General features: G+C 41.6%; 1 protein-coding gene across 1 annotated transcript; it reads left to right on the top strand.

Moving 5' to 3' along the window:
* Nucleotides 1-63: 63 nt before the first annotated feature.
* On the top strand, nt 64-9,341 carry RAD9B (RAD9 checkpoint clamp component B; the record flags this gene model as incomplete). Its single annotated transcript, XM_082324786.1, has 11 exons — nt 64-97; nt 992-1,062; nt 1,993-2,142; nt 2,672-2,786; nt 3,753-3,852; nt 4,787-4,893; nt 6,862-6,968; nt 7,448-7,512; nt 8,084-8,206; nt 8,625-8,886; nt 9,210-9,341. 11 exons carry the CDS (start codon nt 64-66, stop codon nt 9,339-9,341), a joined length of 1,266 nt encoding a protein of 421 aa, XP_082180912.1.
* Nucleotides 9,342-9,465: the final 124 nt, after the last annotated feature.

Genomic DNA, 9,465 nt, shown 5'->3' on the forward strand with positions numbered 1-9,465 from the left:
GGGGTGGGGTGTTTCCCGCCTTTTCTGCAGCCGTCGTGCGAGGGGGGGGCTGCGCAGCCGGCCATGAAGGGTGTCATTGGGGGGGCTCACCTCAGAGGTACCTGCGGCCCCAGAGGAGGCGGTGTGCCTGGGGCAGAGGGGTGCATGTGGGAGAAACAGGCACCCCAGAGCGGGGCCGCCTCAGGGCGGCACACCTCAGTGGGGCCGGCGGCCGTGGGAAGGTGTGACTGGCCGCTGGCGCGCTGGGGTCCCCGGCACTGCCCTCAGTGGGCTTCCCCGTGGGGGCTTTCAGAGGGTGCGAGGTGGGAGCTGCGGCCAGCTCTGCCACGGTCACAGCAGAGCTGAGGAGCTGCTTCTCCCTTATCCCCCGGAGGAAAAAGGCATTTTTGCCGGGCAACACGCGGCCTCTGAAAGTTGTTCAGATTAGAGAGCAGAGGGATGGATTTGTGGTACTTTCAGGTGGAGAAGCCATTGCTTAGCTGGGCGCCTCCCTGCGCAGGCCGTTCCCCTTCCAGAGGCCCAGCTAAACCTGCGCGCAGCGTTTCGCGCAGCATGCCGCTCTGCCGGTGCCAGGCTGGGCAGAGGCAAATTCTGAGACCCACTGCTGGTTTCTTCTGTGTTTTCTAGGACCGCATCTTTACAGATGTCCAGCTGCTTACCGCTTGCTCAAACTTGTTGCCATTTAAAAAATGTAATTTCTAACTTAAGTGGTGTGTTGTCCAATTAGATTGAGTTAATTTGTGGTGACATCAGGTCACGCCAGTTGCTGCAAAGGGACAGATGACATTTGAGGTGGGCCTCGTCAGAGGCAGCTTTCAAAAACATCAAGGTGTTAGTGCTATTAAAAAGTAATGTTTTCCACCATGTCATTGATTTTCTTTGAAACGTGTAGGAAATCTGTAATGTTTCCTCTTAAATTATTCTGGAGAAAATGCATTATAACTGTTTTTTAACTTAGAATGCATATTGCCCTGTTTTCTTTTCCTGCTAGTGTTTGGAAGAGCAATACATGCCATAGCACGTATTAGTGATGAATTTTGGTTTGACCCCATAGAAAAAGGTGTAAGTCAATTTGGTTTATTGTAATTTAAAAATCTTTCTTGGAAGCATAGTATTGATGTTGTTGGATATCGTGTTGTTTTCTTACAGGTGCCCTTTGGTCTGAGTTCCATTCTCTCTCAGCTTCCTCCACTTTCAATATGGACAAATGCCATTATTTTCTGTAATTGCAATTATGCAGATTACATCGTGGAAGGTTCATTCCTACTCTGCCCCTAGTTTTCTTCAATTTTTGTCTTCCAAGCTGAATCTTGTCCAGGACATCCGGATTAATACCAAGGGTTTTATTTCTGTTGTCATGGGTCAAAAGGTTTATGTTTTGTACCCCATCAGAAGCTGCCTCTAAACAATATGGTTTTGTACCAGTATGACTCACCAGGAAGAATGCATCCGTTAATATGCCTCTGATTAATCAAACACCATTTCCAGCAGACTTAGAGTTTTCTCTAGAGGTTTTTTAGTTAAAAGTGATCAACTCTCCTTAACTTGCTGGGAGGCTGGAAAATCAGAAGTGGAGATAATTTCTTTTTATACCTGAAGAATTTTTGAGGTGCTAGTAGTGTCTTTGCTCATTTGTACGTATCACGTGGATGGGCGTATGGGAAGATTGTTTTAGAATAAACTCCGGTCCTTCAAATGCCTTAAACGCAAGCTGAGCTTTAAGTGCTTAAGTAACTCACACTTGAGGGCCACTTAAATTTCCATAGATTGGATTCCTATGCCTCTATTATACCAGTGACTTCTGACCAGTAATAATGAAGGTGATAAGTTTGAACATGATTGTATGCATGATGCATCTCTATTTATTTTGAGATGTACACATTTAAAGGTTTTGTGGCTTAGGTATGGTACCAAAGCACAGAGATGGCTTTTTTGTTAAAGGTTCGATATGAAATATTTTGAGTTAATAAATTATTTTACTTATATTTTCAGCTTGCCTTAAGATCAGTGAATTCTTCAAGGTCAGCATATGCATATGTCTTCTTCTCATCAATGTTTTTTCAACATTACTGCTGGACAGCTGTGTCTCAACCATGTCAGAAGGAAAAACAGTTATCCCTCCCATGTAAATTGATAATTAAGGTACATTTTAGTAGATTGTTATGCACAGCTTTGTAAGCAGCAAATTAGCCCAATTTCCAATTGAAATTATAGGGGGAAGCTCACAGAGGCATATAGATGGCTCTAAACTCAAGCACTTCCGAGCAATTCTGCAAAAGAGAGCGTTGGTCTTTAATTATATTTAGAAGTTGTACCTCCTGAGCTGTGCCCTGCGGTTCCCGAAGTCTGAACCAGCTTAGTCTTGGGGTGAAGGAATATCACATTTCTGCCTCTGGAGCATTTCTCCTGTAGCCTTCAAAACCAGTACGAGGCAGGAGAGCTTTGACCACTTGTTTAGCAAACAGATCTGTTGGCCACATATTGGAATAGTGGGTGAGGATGGTGAGGATCAGTATTGGCTGCCTCTGCTTACAAAGCAGTTTGGGGAAGCCATAAAAGCAGGACCGTGAGGTAAACTGTACGAAACTAGGGACATAATATTGCAAAATTGCCTGGTGAGTAACCTCTGCACTGATTTTTTGTGTTTTTTTGTTTGGGTTTTTTTTTACAGTCAGTTCTTCCTGTATTTAGATACGTAAATGTGCTGGAAAGGAATGTAGAGAAATGCAGCATTTATACAAATATTAATGATCATCACATAACTTTTCAGCTCCTCTGCAAACATGGTAGGTTGCACATAAAGTGACTTTACAGAAACAGAAGCAGTTTTAAACAGCAGGGCAACACAGTATTTAGTGTAATTATTAACTGAATGTTATTGATGGAAGATTATGCCAAGCACTTCCAGCCTCTTCACATCGTAATTTATACTTCACGTGCATCACCTTGTTAAAATGAAGTTACAACAGGCTTTATCAGATGAACGTTCTTCAGTTCAGTAGTTAATGCATGCTATGTATTAATTGTCAGCCTACTGCTTACAATTTAGAGTAAATTCTGAAAAAACACACATTATGGAAAGGGAGGGAAATCCTGTTTTGGCAGGTGTTTGAACTAGAGGATTTACTGGGTCTTCCCACTTGTAATACTTAGAGTTCTTCAACATGGTGACAGGTCTGACATCCTCAGTCCAGCAGAACACAAGTATGTCCATCGGCATTAGTCTTTGCAAAACTCATGAAGAACCATCGTCTATCAACGCAGCTTGCTGAGCTGTGCTGCGGAATAGACACTGGTTTACATTATTAAAAATATAGCTTGTATTACTAATAATGAGAGAATATATTGAATTAGGTCTCAAGACAATTAAGCTCACTTAGCTCATGCTTATCTAGAACTACGTAGAGATCTGTAGGCTTTGCCTTTTTGTATTCCACCACCATTTATATTATACCAGTTAAATATTGAAGCCTTTTTTCCCCCTGCATTTGTTGCACTTGTTGCTGTTCACTTATTTCTTGTGAATTCTTAAAAAACTCAGATGCTGGAGGGGCATAACTAATAGGATGAAGGAAGTCTTAGATGGAAGGTTAATTCAGTTTTCTATTTGTGGGTGAGTTATTTCCACATAGCTAGAGTAACTCGCTTGGTTGCTTTCTCTGTTGAGATTTCCCAAAAGAACAAATAGTACTGAAAAAACATTTGAAATTACAGACTCAGCATTGAGTTTTGTTCATATCCTTTATACTCAGGTGTTGTAAAAACATATAATCTGATGTTTCAAGAATGTGATCCGTTGCAGGCTGTTTTTGCAAAGCACATGTGTCCAAACATACTTAAAGTCCACTCCAGGTAATGAAAACAAAAATATTTTTTCTGAAAAAAAAAAATCATACAGGAGACAATACTGCTCTCATAGTCATTAACGTAATCAAAATCTGATTAGGGCATAGTCAAAAATGGCAAATTCCTAAATCCTGTATCCTAGTGCTTGATTTTTCACATTACAGCTTAAGAAATTGGGATCATTCTGCCATTAATCGTACTCAGTCGAACCTTGAGAAGCGTGTAATGTATAATTTGAATTCACACCTTTGAGCAACTTCCACCTATGACAAATAAAGTAGCGCTTTAGTTTTATAGGCAAAGAATCCAGTGGTAAAAGTGCAATTTTTTTAATGCAATAAAGGAAAGTTCTGCTTTGAAAAGCAGCTCCTGGAAGAATCCAAGATTTGGCACGGCATTGCAAGCGAAGGCAAAGAACAGTTAGACTGTGCTTTTCCTGACAGCATGTCTATTAAAAGTGTTTCTTGTGCACAGGAGCTCTTGTCACGTAATCAACCATTAAAGCATTAAACGTGTATAAAGACACCTCTGTGTAGATAGTATGGACTGTGTTTATAAAAAGATTATGCAACTTTTAAAACTGCAAGCTTTTGAATGAAGAGCATAAGATGCCGAGGTTTGCTCAAAATTGTGATATATGCATATAGAAAGGTAGCAGCAATATATATATATGTAAGACTGATTTGGCAGCATACACAGGTATTAAATATAAACAAATTTGCTTTCGTAGTTACTAGTTGTATTTTTAGATTTCTTATGTACCTATTGCTATATAAATCAATTAAAAAGATACAGCGCGCTTTTAAGGGGTGGACATTTCAAAGGCAGTTTCTCCAACAGTATTGCCAAGTAACAATTTTAATTTCTAATACGAATAACAAACGCTAGCTAGTTATTTGTGGCATGTAAAATTATTTTCATGTTGAATGAAATTTTATAGGCTGCTGGCTGATATAATGATTCACTTTCCAACCAGTCAAGAAGAAGTAACCTTATCAGTTACTCCAATGAAAGTTTGTTTCAAGAGTTACACTGAGGAAGACACTGGTAAGGAAATCCAAAATATGAAACAATATCGGGACTTTAAAATAGGTGAACTAAAGGAGTAACAACTATGGCAACATAAACAGAGAATGCGTTTTATGGCTGAATGAGATTTTTAAGAGAGGGAACATATGGGGAGAGATTTTAAGTCATGCTGCCACCCTCTGGTTTCAATATATTTTAAGAAAGTATGTTTTTAATAACATTTTCCTGGTATCAGTGGCAGATATCAGACTGAGCAACCAATTGAAATAAATTATGCCGCTTGCTGTAGGCTGGAACAGAGGTAATTACTGTGCTGCAAGAGCAGAAGCATGGCAACAGACAGGAAAAAGGAGATAATTTTATGTTTTAAAAAGAACTATTTAAATCTGAATACCATAATTATAGAATTGATATCATTAGGGAGTATATTTTAGCGTAAGGGCAATGCAGTGTGTTAGCTGGCCTAACACCGGTACGCTGCGCGCTGCCATTTTCAGATCTCCATCAGGGATGGAGAACAATCTAGATTCTTGGTGTGTGACTCAAACTAATTTTAAAGATATAATTGTGGTTTTGAAGTATAGGTTCTTGTATATCATATAATAAAGGGATGCTTTTCATATTTGCTTATGACCAAAGCTGAGGATAATAACCTAGAAAAAGATGACTGCCTAGAGCGTAGGAGTGGGGATTGTGCTGAGAACAGGCTAGAGCAGTGGAGAGCAAGAAGGATTAAGTGGTGGAAACTGACTGGAGTGAAACGGGGAAGAAATAACTGAAAAGAAGAAGACACTAAAAAGATTACATTTTGAATGACAAATTTTGTTCTTTTAGAAACATACAAGGGTTATTGTAAGAGAGTGGAAAAAAAATAGTAGGTAAAAATTTAATGAGATACCAAAAAAACAAACAGTCAAGGAGAAAAAGGAGGAATTACAAGCATTGTTCTTGTTGCGCAGCATGTGATGCAACATACTGCCCGCAGCAAATGTTCTGTACGCACTGAAAGAAAACGTGTCCTTTGAACGTATCATCTGGCGATGGCTTGGGTTTTTCCACATGCAGGTTTAATTTTCAAAGAAAGACATTACACCTTCTGCCTAGACTTGTTTTCATTTGCATGTGGCAGGCCCTGCCTTGCAGAAGCTGGCCCGTGTTAGAAGCGTATATTTCTACAGTTTTAAGGAACTTTACAAGATTATATTTGAACACACAACGGGGCCTTGTTGAAGGCTGAGATTAAAAAAAAAACTACCTCTCTTGAGCAGAGAAACACAAGACTGGGAACAGTTTGTAATGCTTTGTTAGCAGCCTGGCTTTGGGGGAGAACTGGACAGGCGTGTCCTGTTCAAACTGCTGTAAAATTTTTCTGAATGCCTCTGAGACCGTAACGCAGCAGGGAAGTACCCTCGTACTTTCTTCGCACACACCTAATAACAACTACGCACTAATCTAGTGATAACAAACAACAATTGAATACCTGAAACTGAAGAGCTTATTTCCTGTTGCCACTTACGTATCCGGAAGAGATTATAATTTAAAACAAAGAACCTAAGTCCACCTTCATTGTCCTCCGATGATTGCCAGCAATTATGATTAATCTGTTAAAGTCATGCTGCATTTTGGTCTTCCCATCTATGCGACAATAAGCAGCCGGTAATACCGTTTGTGATGAATGCCTGTCGACAAAGCAGATTTGCAAGAACGACAGCGGGTATCAGGTTAGATCACGCAGTGGAACATCAAATAGGTTCTGTTAAAAGCCGTTTAAATCTACACGATGTACTGTAAATAAATGGAGGATTTTATTTTACTTAATTATGAAATAAATGTAGAGAAGTAAACATTTATTACTGTTAGTCACTATAAAAATACAATTATTTGTTCAAACGATGCTGATGTAAAAACCTTATGGTTATAATCGTAGTTGTGTTGAGTTCACACTTCACTCCTTTGAGTCCTTGGCTTTCTTGTTATTTTAAACAGATTTTTCAAAGACAATGCTTACTGAAATACAACTAAATCCAGATGAATTTGACTACTTTCAAGTTGGAGTAGATTCTGAAGTGACATTTTGCCTTAAAGAATTGAGGGTAAAGTAAGAATTTCTCTTGAAAATAAAACATTTCCCATTAATTTGCCGGACTTGACCAGGACAACGCAGCATGGTCCCCGCAGAACGGCGGAGGCAGTGGGCCGCCGGACCAGCAGCGGTATTTCACCAGCTGGCTGAGGATTAGCTTTAAAAACCCCCAGGATGTTCAGGACACTGGGGAGTCCCTCTCGGTAGCCTTTGAAAGGCAGGTGAAACATCTGTAACACAACAGAACACTAGTTTAGGTGCTGGGTAGCCGCACCATAACCGTACTGGAGAAAGCATCGTGGCCACAGAAGTTCCACACGCAGGAGCTTCTTTGGCAACGCTCCGGGCAGGGCAGGCAAGAAATGTACTCCAGAAGCAGTAGACTTTTACCCCTTTTTTGCCAGTAAACAACAGCCAGCATAAACTTACATTCCAACATTGATCTTCTGTTTTTAAAACCATGCTTAACCACCCACCCCTTCTTTTCAGGGACTGCTGGCATTTTCAGAGGCTACCAGTGTTCCTGTCTCCATCCATTTTGACAGATCTGGAAAGTACGTTTTGGAACACACCTGACTAGAACTACTGCAGTTACAACTCCGCAGTCGATTTTTGTCTGCAGGTTACTCAATGAGTATTTAACTGGAACAATAAAATAGATTTTCATTTCGTACCAAAAGCTGTATTTCTAATCTGCGATACAGGGTTAAGTAGTTTGTTATTATGCATAAAGCATTTACCACAGGCATCAGCATTACTAAGCTCGCCGTGCTGACTAACGGGCGCCTATATATGTTACCTGGACGCTTCAGGCTCTCAGTCTAATGCATGCAAGGATTTTATTTAGTAGTCTAAAGAAACAACGCATTTTCTGTTTAAAATATAATTTTAAGGTACATATTTAAAACTATAATTTGACCAAGTATAATATTGTATAGGATTTGCTCGTTGGTGCATTTAAATCTGTAACAGGAAGCCATCTCCTCTTCCTCAGCAGCAAATACATTTGATTTTCAGTGTTTGAGAGGGGGCGCTTTTTAACCTTTACGTATAGAATTGCAGAGCTGTGTTTCCTCCCCCAACACGTGTAATTGTGCATGTTTAACCCTGAACATTTGTGTTTAGACCAATCGCTTTCAGCATTGAAGATACGGTGCTGGAAGCCAGCTTTATTTTGGCTACCTTGTCTGACATCGAGAAGGAGCCAGCTTCCCAGCAGCCTCCCTGCTTTTCACAGCGGCAGGAAAGGTATCGGGGGGCTTCGGGGGCGGGCGAGGGAGGCAGACTGCCTGAAGAGGATGGAAAACAGAAGTTTAGTTTTCCAGCCAAGTCAGGTTTAAGACGGAAAGGAAGCGATCTGCTCGTTCTTGCAGGGTGTTGGTAAGCATCGTACGGATCCTGGAGTCTTTGTTCATAGGAAAGCTGTGAACTAGACGGGTTCAGGAACGTCTTGGCGTCATGCAGAGCGATAAAGCTCAGCACAAGAGAGAGCACTCTGTGCTAGCTTCTGCTTTCCTTTCTCTCCACGGGGCTCTGCCGCAGTAGGAGGGGAAGATACTTGTTGAGAATCTAAAGCCATAATGCTGTTTGTTAACAGAAAATAAAGACATTCTAACAAAACCACGTGAAAGCCAGTTACTAACCTGACCTCCTCTCTCCAAGCCAGCTCGAAGACACGTACGGGTAAATCTGAAAACACCTCCATGGATAAAGACAGCAATGCAGCAGCAGTTGCTTCCAAAAAGCCACAGTGGAATGGAAATGCACCGAACACAGAGGCAGCGAGACCTGCGAGTCCTTTGGCAAAACAAGAGGGGACAAGTATTCCCAGAGTGACAAAGCGAGGAAGGACAGGCGGGGAAGGACCAGCCGAGGCCGAGGCCCCCGCAGCGCTGGAAGAGGAGGCAGCAGGGTCTCGTTATCAGAGGGTAAGGAGGCTCCCGGCCGTACTTACAGCGGGATACCCGAGCCGCTATCGAGCTGAACGCTGCCTGTGGCCTGGGGCTACTGCGCTGCCGCTCGGTTCTCCCCGGGGCGGTTCAGTGGGACCGGCTTTCACAGCAGCACAGCTGACAAACACCACCACTACCACGTTTAACTGTAATGCTGGAATAGTCACGGGTGGCAGCTGCGTTTCACTGGGAAACACTGTAGACTGATAAAGATTTTAAAGCAGCAAAAGCTTCAGAAATAACCTCCAAATTCTCTATCACGTGCCGTTTCTCACTTCTATAAATATTGCATTTTCCAGTTTCATTCCTTATTTTTTGGAGCCGTTTCTTGTAAGGAGAAGGATGCCATCAGTCACACCTGCCATAGTTTAGCAACAGCGAGCGACACCGAAGAGGATTTTGGCAATGTGCAGAGCTCCCCAGTTCTCTAGGAACGCAAAGCGTTCGAATGCAAGTGAAGACTATCGGGGATTGCCTTGAAAGATAAAAGTATGTTTGACATGATAATTGCGGAGCTGTTTCTAATTTTAGAAAGAAGTTTAATTGCAGTTCTTC

The sequence above is a fragment of the Platalea leucorodia genome (assembly GCF_965183815.1).
Source record: "Platalea leucorodia genome assembly, chromosome: 12".
In the NCBI taxonomy this organism is placed as follows: domain Eukaryota; kingdom Metazoa; phylum Chordata; class Aves; order Pelecaniformes; family Threskiornithidae; genus Platalea; species Platalea leucorodia.